This window comes from Crinia signifera, chromosome 4, assembly GCF_055691185.1.
Source record: "Crinia signifera chromosome 4, ASM5569118v1, whole genome shotgun sequence".
Taxonomy (NCBI): domain Eukaryota; kingdom Metazoa; phylum Chordata; class Amphibia; order Anura; family Myobatrachidae; genus Crinia; species Crinia signifera.
The window spans coordinates 186,391,738-186,412,614 of record NC_139220.1 but is presented as its reverse complement, the minus strand read 5'-3'; the positions used below and the strand labels follow the sequence as shown (position 1 = coordinate 186,412,614).

The 20,877-nt window shown below is 45.5% G+C and overlaps 2 protein-coding genes across 3 annotated transcripts in view; both read right to left on the bottom strand.

Moving 5' to 3' along the window:
* Positions 1 to 202: 202 nt before the first annotated feature.
* ARSA (arylsulfatase A) overlaps positions 203 to 20,877 on the bottom strand; it is a 34,192-nt gene continuing 13,517 nt past the window's right edge. For both annotated transcript variants that reach the window (XM_083183202.1, XM_083183203.1), the window contains exons 8-9: positions 16,730 to 16,832; positions 203 to 1,266 (exon numbers count right to left, since the gene is read on the bottom strand). In XM_083183202.1, coding sequence (XP_083039328.1) covers positions 944 to 1,266; positions 16,730 to 16,832 — 426 coding nt within the window. In that variant the 3' untranslated portion in view covers positions 203 to 943. The remainder of the gene's footprint in view (positions 1,267 to 16,729; positions 16,833 to 20,877) is intronic.
* LOC146074749 (uncharacterized) lies at positions 5,037 to 16,700 on the bottom strand. The gene is made up of 2 exons (XM_083183204.1): positions 11,259 to 16,700; positions 5,037 to 11,144 (listed from the first exon to the last, which is right to left on the bottom strand). The coding sequence occupies exons 1-2, from the start codon at positions 11,349 to 11,351 to the stop codon at positions 10,371 to 10,373; spliced, it is 867 nt and encodes a 288-aa protein (XP_083039330.1). The 5' UTR covers positions 11,352 to 16,700; the 3' UTR covers positions 5,037 to 10,370.

The window sequence follows — 20,877 nt, the reverse complement described above, 5'->3', positions numbered from 1 at the left end:
TGAATTCTATTATGTAGTGTTCAAGATCGGTTACTAATACCATTCAGTGAGCTGGGGGAAACAATGTCTTTTTTTACTTACTCTGTATTAACCCCTCCCTTGCCAGCACTTGGGTGTTATTACTGAACTAATTGAGCATCTACCACTATCCATATGTATTGTGTAAAAAAAGAGACCATTTAGTAACATGCTTAACAAATCGTCTAAGTAACAAACACCATTTTATTGTATAAAAAAAAACACAAACTTTTGCTTATTTTTAGCAATAATCTGAAAGATACTTTATCATTTATTTGTTATCACCCTCAGACATATTATAGAATGTAGCAACAGGATTAGTAAATTTACTTGTACTTGTAGAATGAAGGGTTTGGAATGACATAATTGTGAATGTAATATCAAACTGCTTGAAGGTAACCAGTAGATTCCTAGTACCTCTCACATAGAAGCTGGGCCAGACACCGGGTTATTTCCCGGCACTTGAGTATGGTTAGTTTTCCAGCTCAAACGCTGTACTCCCTTGCAGACTGATAAAAGAAATAGCCATATACAGAAGATGAAATTCCCCTGTAATTTGTGGGACAACCCAGGTACTACTCCTGTGTGATGGGTTGTAATTCCCGGGACTTCAACCCTGCTCAAATGCTGGGTAAGTGTCCAGGATTTTTGACCTGGGTTAACCTTTTCACACATAAAAAGGTCCCTGGTTGACCCGGCAAATTACCAGATCCAAATGCTTTACCTGGCAATTTGTTGTTCTGCCTGAAGGGGGTATGAATATATATATACAAAAAAAAATCATCAATTTGCACAGGGAAGCCACATAAAAGGTAGCAGTGCATAATTGCATGAACATTAGAGAAAGGACTAGAAATTCAATAAACAGTTAGTATAGGAGGTAGAGAAATATAGGACTTGTAGTTGATCTCATGGAGACAAATAGTTACAAATACAGGACATCTTCCATCTGACAGTGGCAGCAACCTGGCTTAGGTGAGCATTCCGGATTGCAGCATGGACTCAAAATAGGGTCCTTGCCTTTGTTAATCTCACTTTCTGCATAAATCATATGCTTGTTGAACTGCTCACGCTCATTCTGGATTCTGGTTAAAATAGGCTGCAGTTCTTCAGGGACACCGGACTTTAACAAGTCATAGTTCTCTGCAGGGTCCGAGTCAAGGTCAAACAGCAGAGGCGGATTATGTTCTCTGAGTAGTGCAGTCACATGGCAGGCTGGATCTGGTGTTGTCTCACTGTGAGCCGCCCCTTTGGGAACATAAAACAAAAGTCAGGAGTTATAATTTCAGTGTGACCTAACTTTTCCCAAAATACTTTTATCCAATATAGATACTGGACGCCAATGGAAGAAAAAACCGAAACAAAAAAACAAAACAAAAAAAAAATTGTATTTTGTTCCACTCCATAACTACAATTTGTGCACAATATGATGATTACCTGATTTTATCAAAGAGAAAAAGGTTATCTATGCCAAACTTTTTTTTTTTAACCCTTTGAGTATCTGTAAGAGATATCTGCTAAAAATTCCATCATCGATCACATTTGTTATATAAATTCAAATAAAATGTTGTGTAAGAAAAAGATTATATTACACATTACAGGTCATTACGATGAATAAACAGGTTTGCTTGGCAAATTCCACACCAATCTTGACAAATTTACTTGCCACTTAAAGGGTTAAATTTTATGTTTTTATCCATGTCTGTATAAAATTATTTTGGGCAGGCTATAAGATTAATGATAAATAGAGAATCTCCCCCCAAGGGATGTAGAGATCTAAGAATCTCCACAATTATAATTATCGCATATATCTAACATATGCAATAATTATAGCAAAGGACAGCTCTTGCGTTAAGAGCTGTCCTTTGCGGTGAGAGTCGCCAGGTCCCAGCAGGTCCCGGTGGCTCCCCCCTCCCTCCCACACCCGGCGCTGCTGCTGCGCCGGGCTCTCCTCCTCCCTGCACCCGGAAGAGGATCAGTACAGGGAGGAGGTCACAGGTCCGGGCAGCACAGCTCTGAGGGGGGCGATGCGGGGCGGCGGGGTTCCATGCGGGGCGGCCGGCAGAGGGTTGCGGTAGAAGCCCATTGGCTTCTATGGGGCATCGCCAGATTTTTCTGGCGATGCCCCCCGCAGAACGGGGTTTTTAACCACATTTCTAGCTTAGAGAATCTCCGCCCTTATATGTACATTGTACCGGGGGTTAAAGTGGGGGGGGGGACGGACGGACGGAGTACCACCACCTCTAATGGTGAGATGGAACAAGTTCAGCTCTGCCTTGCCCCTGGCACACTAATTCTAGCAGAAAAGCATTATAGTTTGTATGGGGGTACCAAAAACCCTGCCACCGGCCCTGGTTCTGCCTAGTGGGGGAGGTAATTAGGTGGCAGATGGAAATGAGTTCCCCACCTCTCCAGGACCACTTTCAGCATAAAATAATCATATTACCAATACAATTTGGGCACAATATTAGCACCTATAAAGCATTGCAGTATGTGATTATTCTGCCTGGATGTATCACTCCACACCCACAGGGACAGCAGCTTAGTGTTTTCAGAACATATCATTAACTGCAGATGAGCACACACACATGGTATGCACCAATAAAGACTTAAAGCTTTCCAGATACAAGGCTTCAATATAAACCAAGATAAATTGAAAAAAAAAAAACTATATACACTATGTATAGACTAATGTATTAAGATCATACTAAAGAGGGACATAATAATAGCAAAAGTAGTGTATTATTAGAAAAAACATGGTTTCTGGTGGCATTACTTACTACACTCTATCCTATTTATTTCTAGGCCGATATCATCGTGGGTAACAGACTCACTAGGGGCTATCCAATCATCCATGTTAAGTGATCACTGGCTTATAAGGGATTGTTTCCAGCATGCAAAGCAAAATCTCTGAAAGCAGAACCTGTCTGTTTTTGAGAGAATATGTGTTTTTTTTTTTTAATTGTTATTTCAAAAAGTTATCATACTTAGAGCCTGCGCTAACCAATTTAGTGCCCTAGGATTTTGGCTGGTGCCACCTAGCAGATGATCCCACCAAAAAGCACCCATCACTGATCTCCCAGCACAGCAGCCATCGCCCCTCATCCATCATAGCACCCAGGGTTCGCAAATACTCACTATAGTGAGTATTTTACCCACTTTGGAGCACCAGGGACTCATTTTTTATGAATGGCTGGGTCCCCTGGGACCCAGCCATTTTGGCGTGCACGCCATATTAATATGTGTGAAAAGGGGCGGAGGGATCTGTTTCCCCATCAGTTGTGATGTGACCGTGGAGAAAACAAAGCGCGACTTACGGCCGCTTCATACATCTGCTGGGCGCGAAAATGAAAGGGTCCCTGTCACCGCAGAGTCATAGGCAGCAGTGCACGGAAGCTGCGTAAGCTGGCTCCTGCACTGTGCCTCAACAACAGACGGCTGGAGCCAACACCAGAAGCAGCTGCTCAGAAGGGGAACAGAGCTACGGCTGGTGTGAGGATGGAGCACGAGGAACTGAAACCAGCATTGGGGGCCAGAACCAGGGGGGTGTGACAGTGAGGAGAGGGCAGACCTGGGCAGGAAGTAGAGGTAAGAGGGGTGCATGGTCCATTTAGCAGGCTGCTTGGCTGTGTCGTGTAAGGGGAGTTATTGCTAGCAGGACTCGGGCTGCAGACTTCCCTCCTCCTCTCCTACCTCGCGGTGCTGTTCTCTTGTGTGTCACTGTCACCTCCTCTAGGCTCTGAGTGCTGGCTGTTAATGGCCCACTTGTCCCCTCCTCCCCTCAGAGAGCTCACCAATTAACTCTTAACAGGCAGAGCTGCCTGTAGAGGAGGAACCTATAGACTCTGCTGGGATTTAATTCACCCTATCCCTCCTGTTCCTGCTGCCATTACTTTTAATTTAGTTCTAGAAACAATGGACAGGGGCAGAATCCTGATTGGTGCAGCACAGGTGTCCCTATTCCGACTATTTGTAGTATATGTGTATCTTGCTTTATGTGACTGGGCAAATTGGCAATTGATTACCCTACCCCCTCCCCCAACAGCCACAGATTTGGGGTGCCCAGATCTATGTTTGCTTACCGAAAAAAAAAAATAGGCTCAGGCTGGCCCTTGGCTAAGGGTATATGCCATATGGAGGAGAGGAGAAGGCTTCTGTATGTGCCATGCTGGGGAAGGGAAGAGGAGTCTTTATTCCGTTGGGACCCAGAAAAGGTCAAGTAGGACCCCGATTTTTGTAAGTGAGGGGTCCCAGGGACCAATAATTTTGGGGTGTTTTCGCGATCACTGCACACTTGGATCCTGCTTTGAACCACACAGGTGCTGCACATGCAGGTGCCCCTTCTGGGGCTGGAGCCCAGTGGCAGCTGCCTCCATTGTCTCTGGGAGTTGTGCTCTGGCGGATGTTAGTAATACTGTGAAAACTAAACTTGGCCCAAATCACCTGATTTTAGCTGTTTTTCTTGTTTTTCAAGAAATCCAAAACCAAATCTAAATCTGAACCAAAACACTAAGGTTACGCGCACCTGTCTAGTATTTAGGGATCAATCAGTTTACATCCTATACATAATACATTAACACCAAAGTTTCTGCCTGTCAACCTACCCCGCCTCCCCCCGGAAAGTCATCGGGAGCCGGACCTGCCCTCCACCCAACCGCCAGTGCAGTGGTTGGACTGGGATGCAGATGATACTATTCGTGCTCAATTGTGTAACTGTAGCCACACCCCTCTGCATTGTATTGGGGCGTGACCATGATGTGCTCATTAACCATACCCAATGCACTACCTCTGGCCACGCCTGATTCTGTGGCACGCCCCCTCTTCCCCCACACCACCATCCACTTTGCCGATCTGGCTGCCCCTCCTGCAGAGTTTGCAACTGTTTGCTGAGCTTATTCATCCTTGCCCCACTGCTTCCCATTCTCCTCGCCCCTGCTTCCTAATCCCCATCAATGCATCCCGATCCCCCCGCCCCTGCTTCCCGATTCCCCTCACCACTTCTTCCTGATTCCCCCCGCCCCTGCTTCCCGATCCGCCGGCCCTTTTAGTATTTGTGGAAAGTATGAAAAATGTTAAAAATGAAAAAATGACTAATAATGATCAACATATTATACACAAGGATATTTTAAAACATATTGCTCAGAAAGGACCTTCTGAGTGATATTGTTTGAAACATCATCTAGTGTGTGTACACTCAATATCGTTAATGGCCCCCCTCTACGGAACTTGCAGGTCAGTTTTAGCTATATGTTCGGGGCCCATGTTCAATGTGTGTCCTGGTTGTTGCACTCCAAGAATGCGTGACGCTGTTCCCGGTGTCACGCTCCCGGGCATCAGTGTCTCCTTGGCCGGTTGCTCAACAAACAGGGAGGCCAGGTGATTATGTTGCCGCATACCGCTTCTGTCGGTGCCTTCTGCAGCTGCTTGGCAACCAAGGACGCCAGAGGATGGCGGTGTCCGTCACTTCCTTCACTCGGTGGTTGCCAGGCAATGCCTGGAAGCCAGGATGCACGCCCATTTGCAGCTGGTTATCAGGGTCAGGGGGCTGGTTGGGCTACTTCCGTGGGGATTGGCCACACTGGCCTTTTTAAGGGAGTCGGCCCTGCACAGCCCCGCCAGTGATAGCTTCTGCTACAGATATCCACCTGTCTCTGGTCAGCCTGTTCCTGGTTCCTGTTTGTCTGGGTTCTTTCCTGGAGTTTTCTCTCAGCAGCTTCTTTCCTGTTTGGTTCCGTAAGTTCTCAGTTTAGGAGAACTGGTTAGCTTTATTATCATTATTATGGTCATCTCTGTCTTTGACAGTTTTTACGGTACTTGTGTAGTTTCACGGCGCCAGCATGGCGCCGTGCTACTTCCGGGTTCTACGCTCGCAACAAACTATGTCAAAAAAAGTAACAACTCCATGCCAACATGGATAGTTCATACCTCCACTATCCATGTTGGCATGGAGTTGATTTTAAATAGCGTGGCGAGCCACCGAGCCCGCAGCGTGGGCGAGCGAAGCGAGCCCCGCAAGGGGACTCAGACGCACGGCGCCATATTGGCGCCGTGAAACTACACAAGTACCATTTTTACACTGTTGCTGTATACACCGTTCCTCTGTGCCTTTTGTGTGGTGTTCTTTAAGTGGGGTGTTCTATGTTTGCGACTGGGTCGCCTCAGGTTGTTGCAACTAGGTTGCATATTTCATTAGTTAGTGCTGTAGTGTTTCCACTGACAGTTACCGTGAGTTACTACTTTCAGTTTCAGTTAGTTTCCCTTAGTTAGTTTTCCTTTTGTCATTCTTATAAAGATCTTTGCCACTTTGTCCCATTTAAGACCTGGTGGCACCGGAGTTGGGGCAGACCTAATTTGCCCCTCCAAACGTGGCTATTAAAGGTGAAGCCTTAGTTTCGCAGGTGCCAATCACCTTTTTAGAAGACAACAGAGGCAGCGTAGGGTTCGCGGTGACCTTCCTAAATGGCCGCAGGTTCACAAACGAAAACCATAATACTGGTGATGTTACTGAACGATATCCTATACTGATATCGTTCAGCGTGTACACTCAATTCGACCATCTGAGGCCCATATTGTTAACTACAGTATATCGACCGTGGACAGGATCGTCTGTTGTGTATGGTGCTTTTTTTTTTATAAAGTTGTTTTTTAATGATCAGAGTAAACGTGGTCCAGCGTGATCAGTACATTGCATAGTTCTATAGTGTATATAACTTTATACTCGGCAAACCTAGAGATACAACATATCCAATAAACACCATCACATTGTTGTATGATCTATGCGAGAATATCTGTACGTGTACATACATTAAAACCTCAATTTCTAATTTCACCCAACCCCCCACCGCCCCAAAACAAACAGAACCAAAACAAAAACATAACATATGGTAACTAGCTGGATGTCTTCTTACGCCAATCCCAATAACGCTGTTCAATGTAGCATCCTAAACATTGCTGCCTTACTGCACGTCCGCCCGGCCTTCAGATGCTAGGCATTCTACACGCCTAGCTAGTGCCCTCCTGTGTATAGTACGGGGATTCCATCCATTTCAACCAGATTTTATCAAATTTAGCACTGGCTTGCCTACTCATATAGACATAACGCTCATGAGCAATGGTGGAGTTTACAAGAGCACGAAAGGCAGAAAATTCAGGACCATTAGCGGCCATCCTTGAGCGGGCAATAATGACCTTAGCCAAAGCACATACATTTATAACAAATAGTAGTTCCGCTCGAAGCAGAGCCCCCTCCTCGGCAGCTCCCAACACACACAGACCAAAGCTTGATGCACCCTAAGCCAGAATTCCCTAACCAGAGGGCATTCCCATAACAGATGCCAGAAATTACCCACCCCGGACAAGCACCTGGGACATGTAGAGGAAGAGCGATCCCCAAATCTAGCCAGTCGCACCGGTGTCAGATATGTTCAATGTAATATAAATAATTGTATTTGTTGAAATCTAATAATAGTAGTAGCAAGTCTAGGTAATTCCCTAGCGGCTATCCAGTCACAGTCATCCATAGGGCCCAGGTCACGCACCCATTGATCCTTGAGTTCAGTAAGGGGATCTAAATGGTGATTAAACAGCAGGAGGGAATAGGTTAGAGAGACTGTTTTTTGGTCGCTAAGAGTAGTCATGAAGGACCTAATGGGGGAAGTAGATAGGGCAGGAGGGGAGTCTTTAAATTGTACCTGCAATGCGTGCCTTAATTGTAAGTAGCGAAAGAAAAAGAGTTGTGACAGATCAAACTCCTCTTTTAGTTGTTGAAAAGATTTTAGCACCCCATTCACGTACAGTTGGCCCAGAGAAATAACCCCTTTGGAGGCCCATAATCGTTTCCCTGCAATAGTTTGCAATTCCGGCAATTGAGTAGAGTGCCAGAGGGATGTCTCTGGATCAATATATGAAAACCCGACAAGGGACTGAGCTCCCTGCCATACTTTAATTGCCTGAGTCAATATAGGGGGACTATGCGGAGGCAATTTGGCCCCTAATAGCAACTGTACCGGAGTACAACCAGGGACACAGTGTCTAATAAATGCAGCATGTATCGAGTCCACATTGGTATCCTGAACCCACCGCCTAAGGTGTGCGAGTTGTGCTGCGCAGTAATAAAACCGAAAGTGAGGCAACGCCAGGCCCCCAGCAACTCTAGGCCTAGTGAGTGTATCTAATTTAATCCTGGGACGTTTATTAGCCCAAATTAGTGAATTTAGCATACTATTCAGCTTTCTAAAAAAGGCGACAGGTATATACACAGGGGATTGCTGAAGGACATAAAGGAGCTTTGGCAGAATCACCATCTTTATCAAGTTGACCCTCCCAGTAACTGTAAGGGGTAACCTACTCCAAGAACCAGATTTATCCTTGATAAACATTAAGATTGGAGCGAGGTTGAGAGGTATAAAATTTGAGGAAGTGTTAGTAATAATAATACCTAGATATTTAAATTGAGGGACCCAACATAAAGGGAGAGGGATTTCTGGGCACGTCAGGGGTGCACCCCTCAGTGGCATAATAGCCGACTTGCTCCAATTAATAGAGAGGCCTGAATAGGTACCGAATTCAGTAAATGTGGAGAGGACTATGGGCATCGCAACACTATAGTCCTTTAAGAAAAGAAGGACGTCATCAGCATATAGTGCTATAGTATCTGTCCTTGTGTCTAGTGTCAAACCCACAAATCCCGGGTGGTTGCGTATCAAGCATGCTAATGGTTCAATCGCAAGGGCAAATAGTGTAGGGGATAGGGGACAGCCCTGTCTCATGCCCCTAGCCAAGGGAAAGGAAGGGGAAACAAAGCCATTTACTGCAATTCTAGCTCTAGGTTGGTAGTACAGCAGTTGTACCCACTTAATAAAAGATGGGCCAAAACCCATGCTCCCCAGAACCTCCCACAGAAAGGGCCACTCCACCGAATCGAACGCCTTGGCGGTGTCCAAAGAAACTAGGGCTGATGCTCCCCCCTCGGAAGGAGAAGCCTGGAGATGAGTATACACCCGCCTAACATTGATAGCTGTTGACATTCCTGGCATAAAGCCCGTTTGGTCAGGGTGTATAATGGAAGTAATAATAGAGCCTAGTCGGTTCGCCAGGACCTTAGACAGTATTTTAGCATCGGTAGGGATCAGGGAGATTGGCCTATAGGAGTATGGAAGTCTAGGATTCTTACCAGGCTTGGGCAGCACCACAATGATGGCCTCAGACATCGAAGACGGAAAGACACCCTCCTCAAACAATTGGTGAAAAAGAGTGAGTAATCTAGGTGCAAGGACCTCGCTATGTTTTTTGTACAGCTCAATTGGGATGCCATCATTGCCGGGCGCCCTGCCTCCCGGGAAGGCGTTGAGGGCCCCCTCCACTTCCCCCAATGTAATCGGTGCATCTAAAAAATCTCGGGCCTCCGAGGTCAGCTGCGGTAAGCGGGCAGATTGCACAAAGGTCTGCAGGGCTGCCTGGGTACAGGTTAGTCGGGACTCATACAAGGTCTTGTAGAAAGACATAAAAACTGTCGCTATGTCTGGGGTAGTAACCACCACGTTGCCTCCAGTATCTAATAGTTCCGTAGCGGTCGTCCCGGGTCTATCTGCATGAACTAAATGTGCAAGGAAGCTACCTGGTCGGTCAGAGTGCAGTGTATGGTGCTTTAGGTTATCCAGCACTTATTAGGGGTTTCCTTTCAACCACAAACTTATAGTAGCTAATAGGATACCGACAGTAGTGATCTGTTATTACTTAAGGTTGTTTTCAATCTGTTGCTTGTTGAAATGTCCGGAGAGGAGTTGCAGGTGGACATTGATGGGGGCGGGGCTGGACCCTTTGAATTACTCCTATTTCAATAGACGAGATTAACACCCCCCCCCCCCTTATTTTTTTTAATAAAAAAACCTATATGGCATAAGTATATATGTTATAGATATACCATTGTCTGTCAGACATATGTGTCTTAGTGGTGCAGTGATTCGCTGAAGTGTCCCCTGGAGTAATGACCACTGTCCCACACATTCCCTCCACACTATTAGGAGGCACAGTAACGGCTGAGCGCGTATGCCTACCTAATCTGCCGGTGACCCGGATACATAGCTTTATGGCTGTGATCACCCTGGTTATACGTACTACTGATATTATATTTGCATTTATGATACAACACCCCCAGTATAACTCTTGTCAGCGATGTAACAGCTTCCGCGCCACTCGCTCACAATACCAATAACATGCGGGAAACAGAATTGTGTTACTAAATATATCAGATTTTATTTATTGGCCCCTCAGATGGTGCTGGGGGCCCGCGGGTTTGTCAGATGTTGCTAGGGACCCTGACTTCTCCTATGATGCTGATGATGGGGAGACAATCATGGATCCCCACATTCGATATCGCGCACCTTCTGCTGATTTTTTATGCGATACATTAATATAGAAAAGATAATTAAATCGATAATAAACACCGCGAGTAACACACATAGCAAAATCCTTTTTGCGGAAGCACTGGCCTCTTCTTTGATGGTAGTAGAGGTGCTGACCTCCCCCACACTGGTGCCGGGAGCACTGGCCTCTTCCTTGGTGGTAGTAGGGGTGCTGGGTTCCCTCACACTGGTGCTGGGGGTGCTGGTCTCTCCCAAGGTCTCTCTGATGGTAATGATGGGAGTTCTTCCTTCTTCCAGTCTGGTGCTTTCTTGTCCCAATCTGGTGCTGGATTCTGTCAGTCTAGCACTGGGGGCCTTCGTCTCAACCAGTAAGGCACTAATGGTGCTGGCCTCAATCAGTAAGGCACTGGGAAACGTGGCCTCTTCCAGTGTGGCACTGGGGGCGCTGGCCTCTTCCAGTGTGGTGCTGGGGGTGCTGGCCTCTTCCAGTCTGGCACTAGGGTCAATGGCCTCTCCCGGTGTGGCACTGGGGTCAATGGCCTCTCCCGGTGTGGCGCTGGGGGCGCTGGCCTCTTCCGGCATGCTGAGCTCTCCTCCCAGTCTTGCGCTGAGGTCCTCATCCTCATTCAGCATGCTGCTGCTGTGCATTCTGGGCGCTGCTACTCTTGCGCTGAGGTCCTCATCATCTTTCATGTAGCTGGAGATGTGGGTGATCTCCCCGATGTTACTTTCCACATTTATCCCTGGTGGTAATTCTGTATTCTGTAATATAAAAGATAAAGAAGTATTAAGCAACGACACAGCTATAAAGATACAAAAATAACATTGTGACTCACATATAACAAAACTGTGAACAAACAAAATGTCTATACTTACATTCAGATCCTCCATGTCAGGAATCTGGCCATATATCAATGGCAAAAACGCAATAACTGAAATACAAAGACAATAGATTAAATCAAATGTCATCCTAGCCCCGCCCCCCAGTAATATCTGAATTATATATATCAGTGGATGTGGTTACGATGATGGGTCTCAGCAACCACGCCCCCGTACCGCCCCCCTCACCTACATCTACCACTATATACAAACATAGAACATATAACTGTACTCTCTAATCATTTACTATTGTGCTCTCTGCATGACTACAGGGGAACACGCTGAGATTTGGGATATTATACACAGGGGTCTGGGATATTCTGGGACAAACTTCACAATGTATTTATCCCAGGAATAGGCGTCACCTATGTACAGAAACATGGCTAATCCGCAGGGATCTATCTGGGTACCTGACAAATATAATATAATGTTACTTATCACAGGTTGTTATACTCACAGTATACGATTCGTACACACACAGTCGCTGTCATTCTCATCCTCATCCTCTTCATAACAGCTCTGAGGCCTTTTCCTTGGGGGGGAGTTTATATAGCTACACCAAGAGCATTGTGACATCACTGCACTGTGATGTCATAATACATTTTTTTTTCTTTGAAAGGGAGAGAGCACCTGAATAATAAGCGATCTGTTATTGGATTAAAGTCTATAGAAATAAAGGTACATGGGTAATACAGTCAGTGAATTAGGGACTACTGACATAAATGTTATACCTCATACCTCTGTGATGTCACATTGGTTCAGTGGTCAGAGTATCTGACATGTCTGCAGGTGACAGATAAAATGAATAAAGACAGTTTTTATTTAAGGACGCTGGATCATCACATATGCCGCACTAAATTTCTTTCACAGTTAAAACAAAATGATTCACTCTTTCCAAATGCCTATATACAGTACTGTACAGGTTGAGTATCAGGAGCATTTTGAGTAAGATTTTTTGGGGGGATTTGGGAATGTTTTTATTAATGCTGCTCCAGGAGTCCCCGGTGCCCATCGCGTCCATCTTAACTCTGAGAGGCATCATCACTATGAAAAGACACAAGGGGGGTAAAACACTCCCCTCCCCCGAACAAAGAAGGGTTTTGGCTATACTGATGAGGGATACTCAAGCTGTACATATACACAAATATGTATATATGTATATGTGTGTGTATAGATATATATGTGGCGCTACCATGGTATATCAGGTATACCCAACTAGTTAACAGTCTCAGCCAATCTACAGGGCCCGGGACCCCGCAGTGGATTATCGGGGCTTCTGCGATTCAGAGGTCAGGTTTGCGGAATCAGCATACTGCCGCACAGGCTGAGTGGTACCAGACAGGAGCTGTTCCGTACCCTATTACTGGTGTTAGCAGGGCTCCTGGTACAGAGGGGAACATAACCCCATACACATTAGACAACTACAGTAGGCGAACCGTCCATATAGGTCACTATATCGGCGGTGCCACTGGTCAAACGCTATTTAGTGTACACACTGGTTGTAAACACATATTGGCAAATTATATACTTTCATGATATCACCTGGAGAGGTTGTTGGCTATGTAGCGAATGTCATCCTGCATGTTCAGCAGGTGGGGTGTCGTTACCGATACTGAGCGCACACACTAGCCCTTCTGAGCGATATCTTTACATTACTTGGTTAGTGTGTATGGTGCCTATCTGTGTAGCAGCATTGGGTGCACAGTACAGCTCCATTGGAAATTCAGAGGTCACACTCAGGGTTCGCAAATACTCGCTATAGCGAGTATTTTACCCACTTTGGAGCACCAGGGACTCATTTTTTATGAATGGCTGGGTCCCCTGGGACCCAGCCATTTTGGCGTGCACGCCATATTAATATGTGTGAAAAGGGGCGGAGGGATCTGTTTCCCCATCAGTTGTGATGTGACCGTGGAGAAAACAAAGCGCGACTTACTTCATACATCTCCTGGGCGCGAAAATGAAAGGGTCCCTGTCACCGCAGAGTCATAGGCAGCAGTGCACGGAAGCTGCGTAAGCTGGCTCCTGCACTGTGCCTCAACAACAGACGGCTGGAGCCAACACCAGAAGCAGCTGCTCAGAAGGGGAACAGAGCTACGGCTGGTGTGAGGATGGAGCACGAGGAACTGAAACCAGCATTGGGGGCCAGAACCAGGGGGGTGTGACAGTGAGGAGAGGGCAGACCTGGGCAGGAAGTAGAGGTAAGAGGGGTGCGTGGTCCATTTAGCAGGCTGCTTGGCTGTGTCGTGTAAGGGGAGTTATTGCTAGCAGGACTCGGGCTGCAGACTTCCCTCCTCCTCTCCTACCTCGCGGTGCTGTTCTCTTGTGTGTCACTGTCACCTCCTCTAGGCTCTGAGTGCTGGCTGTTAATGGCCCACTTGTCCCCTCCTCCCCTCAGAGAGCTCACCAATTAACTCTTAACAGGCAGAGCTGCCTGTAGGGGAGGAACCTATAGACTCTGCTGGGATTTAATTCACCCTATCCCTCCTGTTCCTGCTGCCATTACTTTTAATTTAGTTCTAGAAACAATGGACAGGGGCAGAATCCTGATTGGTGCAGCACAGGTGTCCCTATTCCGACTATTTGTAGTATATGTGTATCTTGCTTTATGTGACTGGGCAAATTGGCAATTGATTACCCTACCCCCTCCCCCAACAGCCACAGATTTGGGGTGCCCAGATCTATGTTTGCTTACCGAAAAAAAAAAATAGGCTCAGGCTGGCCCTTGGTTCAGGGTATATGCCATATGGAGGAGAGGAGAAGGCTTCTGTATGTGCCATGCTGGGGAAGGGAAGAGGAGTCTTTATTCCGTTGGGACCCAGAAAAGGTCAAGTAGGACCCCGATTTTTGTAAGTGAGGGGTCCCAGGGACCCATAATTTTGGGGTGTTTTCGCGATCACTGAGCACCCATCACCCCTCTTCCAGCGCAGCATGACAGCACCTCTAACACAGTATGTCACCACCCCTCACCCAGCACAGCACCCCTAACTCAGCAGAAACACCCATCACATTACAGTCAGCTCGGCGCCCCTCATTCTTAAAAACGGAGCAGAAATCTCACTCGAGGATAAGGTAAGTTAAGGTGCATACAGTACACACGGTGCGATTTTGGCTAACAATTATGACAACATTTTCATACAATTTTGACTAGTTAAAATCTCATTGTTTTCCCTGCTTGTGATACAGATGCGTGGCCCTGGGAGTATCTCAAGGAAAAATAGACAAGGCAATTTTGACTACGTAGTTTGTAATAGATTTGCCCATAGTCCAAATGACACAGTCAAAATCGCAAATGCATGCCAAAATCAGCTCCGTGCACTTCAAGGAGAAACAGCAGAGTCAAAATGGGCAATAGCCAGAGTCGCACCATGAGGGTTATTCTGGTTCGTTCGGTCCTCTTTGCACATGCACGGAGGACCAATGTTTCAGTTGTTCGCATGTGCATTTGCCGAGTACATGCGCCCGGCGACTGTTTGCCGGGCGCACGTATCCAAGACTGCGGATGGGGGGGCGGGCTGGGGGATTCGCACATGGAAATGCCCAGTGCTTCATAGGCGTTCCCATGCTGGGCGCTCCCATGTAAACTGCTTGGTGACACAGGTGCGGGGGGGGGGGGTCAGCTGACATCAACGGATGTCAGCTGCCCTCCCTGTTCCTGTCAAGGGCGCACACATATCTAAGGGACCCGAGAGTTACTTAGACATGCATGTACCTTCCACATCATTCGATGGTTGGTTACCATTGAATGATGTGGGTGTCTTCCCATAGGCTGCAAATGGATGTGTTGCCAAAACATCCATTCGTGGCCATGTGGTCAGCCTGGTGTGCAGGGGGTGGGGTGGTGTTCGGGCAGACCAGCGAGCGGCGTTTAGTCCACACGCAATTTGCAGTGTTACGTGTGGACCAGAATAAACACCCCCCATGTGTGTGCCTCTTAGGAATAGGAGCTGCGTCTGCCCCTGCTGTTCCTTGAGTCTCTGCATATCGGGGGCTGCAGATAGTCAGTGTAGCCTGCTGAAGGTGTAGTCATGAGTTGTGACTGAAGAGCTATGCAAAGAACCATGGAGGAGCATCGGCAAGTGTATATGTGCAGCAGCAGCAGCCATTTTACTTGTAGCAAAGAATTTTCTTCTGCCAGGGCTGTTTCTAGACAAACTGGCTCCCGGTGGCAAATTGGCGTCCATTGCTTTGCTGCAATGGGCATGGCCTTGCAGAAAAAGACTACCTTAAAACTAACACAATAGTGCCCCTTGCACCATATTATGCCCCACACAGTAATGCCCACGACACATTATACACAATGCCACCCCTTACCATTGCCACTACCTGCTCATCATGAGTAGTTTCAGCATGAAACATAGAAACCCAGAATTTGACGGCAGATGAGAACCATTTGGCTGATCTCATCTGCCCCTTTTTTAACCATATGGTTACCCCAAACTCTATTTGATCCTTATTTCTTTGTAAGGTTATCCTTATGTCTATTCCATGCAGGTTAAACATTGCTCTACTGTCTCAGCCTCTACCACCTCTGATGGGAGGCTATTCCACTTGTCCACTACCCTTAATGTGAAGTAATTTTCCTCATGTTTCTCCTGGACCTCCCTACCTCCAGTTCCAATGAATGCCATCCTGTTCTAATACTCTTCTGAAGAAAAAAGGTCTCCCTCCTGTGCCGCTCCTGTGGCCCCCATCCTGACACTGCTGTTTGCACCTGCCACAGCCTGCTTTCTCCCTCCAGCACCATGTATTAATGCATACTGGCCAACATGACCCTCTTCAGGAGTGACATAATACCCTCTCCCTGGACTTCCCTCTTCATTTACGATTACCATTACTTGTGTTCTTATCTATTAACCTGTTCAAAACAGGTGATGGTAATCATATTAGTAGGGAAGTCCAGGAACAGAGCATTGTGTCCCCCGTGGAATGGCTCATGTCAGGAGGTATGATTAATGTTCGCCCCCAAATGTGTTTTTTTCTGAGGCGGTAGCTATTTTGGGTTGGCCATTTTTAAAGTATTTTATTTGGATGGCCAGATCGCATGACGTACTGTCTGAAATAGACAGTAGCTGCGACACCCCATGCGATCGCAGAGCTCCCCAAACCCTAGAAACAGTTTTGTCTTCTGTGCATATGCATTAGCCAATTCTGCCCGCTGTCCAATCAGATCATGGTAGCCACCACCACAGTGCCACAATAAGTCACTGGCCCTAGGCATTTGACTAGAATGCCTATGCCTCAGGCTGGCTCTGAACGGACTTACATTAGTACCTTGTTCACAAAAGGTCATTAACAATTATAAATATTAACGATATCATTCCTATACCAATTACGTCAGTTATATAGAATATATAACAACAACAACAACAACAACATTACAGCTATTGTAACGCAAAAAAACAGAAGTGGATGGATACCAAACAGAAGTGGATGGATACCAATGTTACACTTAACTCAATATTCACCTTCTGTATAGAAATGGGCCTTGTATTTCCCCAGTCTCAGTGCGTGAATGCCTCGGTTGTTAGCAATGGATGGTGGATAGTAGTAAATGGTGTTCCTTGGACTCTAAAAGGATGCAGGTTACACAGACAGGTTTCAGTGTAAAATAAACACACACGTATGACAAATACCACATAGCCGTGGCTTATAAAATGTAGCTGTATACATTTTAGTATATATATATATATATATATATATATATATATATATATATATATATATATATATATATATATATATATATATATATATATATATATATATATATATAATGAAAGGATATTGCAATTTGCAGCTATTAATTAGCTGGAAACATGTAGTAAAATAAAAACAGCATGAATAATCACGGCACTGGCATATGTACTGAAATAGGAACGCTGGCTCGGATCCTGACCTTGCTGACCGGATCCTGACACAGAAATAAACAGTTTTTAAAATGTACATATGAGGGTTGATGTAGAATTTGATGGAACACTATATATAGGCATAGCTAGTGAGTTTTTTTTGATTCTGCACAAGGTTTTGCTCACCCTGGTGGGGTGCGAATTATTCTGGAGTTGGTAGTGCTCCCCTGAGTTTGAATATAAACATAGGCAAAAGAGAAGAGAAAGAGGACTCTGTGTGGGGCACTCTTGAAAATGTATAGTTAAAAGAAATTTAATAAAAGTTACGTTTTAATTTCTTAAGATAAATGGGACAAGTAGGCCTATAGTGTTAAAATCTATCCTTCCTACGCCCGTTGTGCAGTGAGCCTTTATAGTATATGCTGTGCACTTTGGGGGTATGTGTAGTATTTTGCTAGGAAGGGTTGTTTCCCTGTGGAAATCTTTTATGAACAATGTATGACCAAAGCTCTATTGACTGGGGATCGTTGGAGGCTAAAAAATAATAATATTAAATACCATAGAATTCCGTACTTATGTATTAGGCTCGCTGCGCTCGCCACACTATATAATATCAACTCCACACCGATGTGGATAGTGGGGGTATGAAAAGGTCGGGAGGACGTGTTCCGCCGCCGCTCGCCACGCTTCTTTTTATGTGCGGTGCAATCGCATGCGATGCGATCTCATCGCACCGCACAAGGCCAGAGAGCAGTGAATAAATTATATAGGAAAATCGCATCGCATGCAAAAAAATCCAGGAACACTGTGGTTGTGGGGGTTAGCAATGTCCTCCTTATGCGTTTTACTATGCCTGGTACCACAGTGTTCCTGGATTGCAGACCGTATCAGTCCCACTTGGACCCTTTGCCATTTACCAACAGGATACAAACCATCATTGATGTTGTCACTGGAGGTATGAGGACATAATTACACCAAGGAGCTGCGGTAGGCGTTGGTTATTTGTGCCATCTTGGGCCATTCCTGGTAATATCTGCACCTTTCCATTGGGGATCCACTTTACCATCCATGGGCTCTTAAAAACGGACTCTTCAGGACACCTCAAAGTCTACGGTTGGTGGGGGCCATGAAATTGTGATGTAATAATTTTATCGGTTTTATTTTTTCATGCTGGCTATCCAGTCATTTTAGTGTACTTAATAAATATATTTGTAATAGATTAACCAATCTTTAATTGTTTTAGCGCTGCTTATTTTCTTGTTTTTCATGTCATACTTGCCTACCTGACCCTCTCCTTCAGGGAGAAAATGCTCTGTTCCTGGGCTTCCCTGGTAATGTATGATTGCCAGCACCTGTGGGGAGCTGGGTAATTGATAAGAAAGGTGTTTCACCACAGGTGATGGCAATCATACATTACCAGGGAAGTCCAGGAACAGAGCATTTTCTCCCAGAAGGAGGGGGTCAGGTAGGCAAGTATGAAGAGCGTGTGTTTTGTGTGTTGTAGTGAAGGTGGGTGTGTGTTGTACTGTGAGTGCTGTGTTGTGTGGTGTACTGTGTGTGTGTTGTGTGGTATATGTATATCCCCATTTATTCCTAATTGCTTAAAGCCTCTGCCATAAGGTTAGAATGTGTTTGCATTCATACTCAATGACAGCAATGAAATCAGGTGTGGTGTTTGTTCCTTCGTCATTGGGCTTTGAGGTGCACACCACCGGGTCCAGAGGTACCTTGTTGCCGAATTTGGCGGCTCTGAGTGGCACAGGGTCTCCGCAATGTGACAGACACGCACCCACACTCTTCAACTTATTATATAGAAGATTTGACTGAATTTCTTTCATTTCAGGGCAGCTAAACCTTTAGATTTAGTTAAAGGTTATGATCTATTTAGATCTAGGATTTCCGAAAATAAAAAGGACCAGTTTATACTTTGATGAATTTAACAAATTGACATCATACTTGGAAGTGAAAGGAGACTCACTGGGGTAAATTTACTAAAGCTTCTAAAAATGCCCATAGCAACCAATCAAGTTATGGCTATCATTTCTCTACTACATTCCCAGAAAATTATAGACAGAATTTTATTGGTTGATTTTAGAAGCTTTATTAAAATTTACCCCACACTGTTTTGGATAGTCCCTGCAAACCCCAGTAGGTAGATCTCCCGCATCATGCCAGTTTCCTAGTAAAATGTCCCCATTGGGGGAGATAATCACCAGACTCACAGTGCCGTATTGGGTGTAGGGGGCTAAATAACATGAATCCCATCCTTTTATCGCCACCCCCTGCATGCAAAACCACGTAGAGCAGTTTGCTGTGATGGTGGCCAGGTCAAATGACATGACGGCCTGACCCCTCCCCCCAGGTTGGCCAGCAGCATCTCCCTTCTGGGCTTTTCTCAGAGAGGAGGCAAATATGCTTAACATTCATAGACATATATACTAATTATCAGGTTCTAGACTGTATAATATCTTATCACTGCTATTTGTAGCAATGACAAATACAATTCTACCTAGACAGGGACAGAGTTCCAATAGGAGCCTCAGGCAGCCTGTGATGTGTAAAAGTAAAGTTAGGGATCACTTTTCATTCAGTTCCAGGCAGCACGCACGTGATTTACTGAAGGTTGTAAGGGTTAGGTCACAATATTGTGCCCTTTTACAAAGCTTTGTGCTTTCTCTACCACCACATCCCGCAACGCTTATCGCAGGTGTACTTTACTGACATCTGAAGACAAGTAGTGAAAAACAGGCCAGGCAGCATTCATCTATGAGCAGCAAGAAATAGCAGTTACCATGGAAATCCAACTTCTTACTAACTTGTGATGTTATATTGTCCAGCTACTACACATACAGGGCGAGATGTACTAAGATTGAAAAGTGATAAAATGGAGAGTGATAAACAACCAGCCAATCAGTTACTACCTGACATTTTTCAAACACAGCCTGTGAGATCACAGGTAGGAGCTGGCTGTTTATCCTTCTCCATTTTATCACTTTTCAAGTTTAGTACATCTGGCCCACAGTATGCACCCATAGAAAGACATGCTTTGGGGAACAGAGGCACAAGCAAGAAATGTATTTAGGTGATCTGTCCAGTGGGCACATTTTCAGATGCCACAGCCTCAAAACAAGTAACATTCGCATGAGGTGTATGCCAGGCTTTGACTATGGTTATACTTATTATGCCCAGGAAAGCATAGAGATAGCACACAGTTTACGTTTTTCATATACAAGAGAGAATAGTGTCTGGAAAGTGTTAATGATATATGTTGCATTCACCATACAAGCCCCTTTCATAAGGATTCATTAACCGTATAAGCCCCTTAATCATGTGCAATTTAATGATCCCATCCTTCATCTGAACATGTACAGATGAGGGAGGTTCTCATTAACGACGGCCATGATGCAGAATGGGCCTTGCTCCCCCCATTGCCATGTGTGGATGCCAGCACCCCGCTGATATATTCTATCTATATAATTAGATTGTCTAATGTGTATGTGGCTATAATTAAAGAAAAAAACGGTTGCTATGGGCACCATCTTTACCTCTGCAAACCCGCACTGTAGTAAATATTCTCCTAGGAGTCAGGCTGAGGAGTGCATACCCAATGGCATCACAAGGGGGTGCTGGCCATACCAGGTTTCACCCACCAAGGGGGGTAACACCAAACTACCATCTCCTGCTCACTGGTAGGAGCCAGGTGCTGCACGTAAAGTTTCAGTGCAGCATCTGACTCCTGTCACTGTGAAGAGGCCATCACTGCAACC

Coding starts and splice junctions, on each gene's coding strand:
- LOC146074749 (XM_083183204.1), bottom strand. CDS start 11,351: ATGACATTTGATTTAATCTATTGTCTTTGTATTTCAGTTATTGCGTTT. Junction 11,145..11,258: donor CTGACATGGAGGATCTGAAT/GTAAGTATAGAC, acceptor TTTATATTACAG/AATACAGAATTACCACCAGG.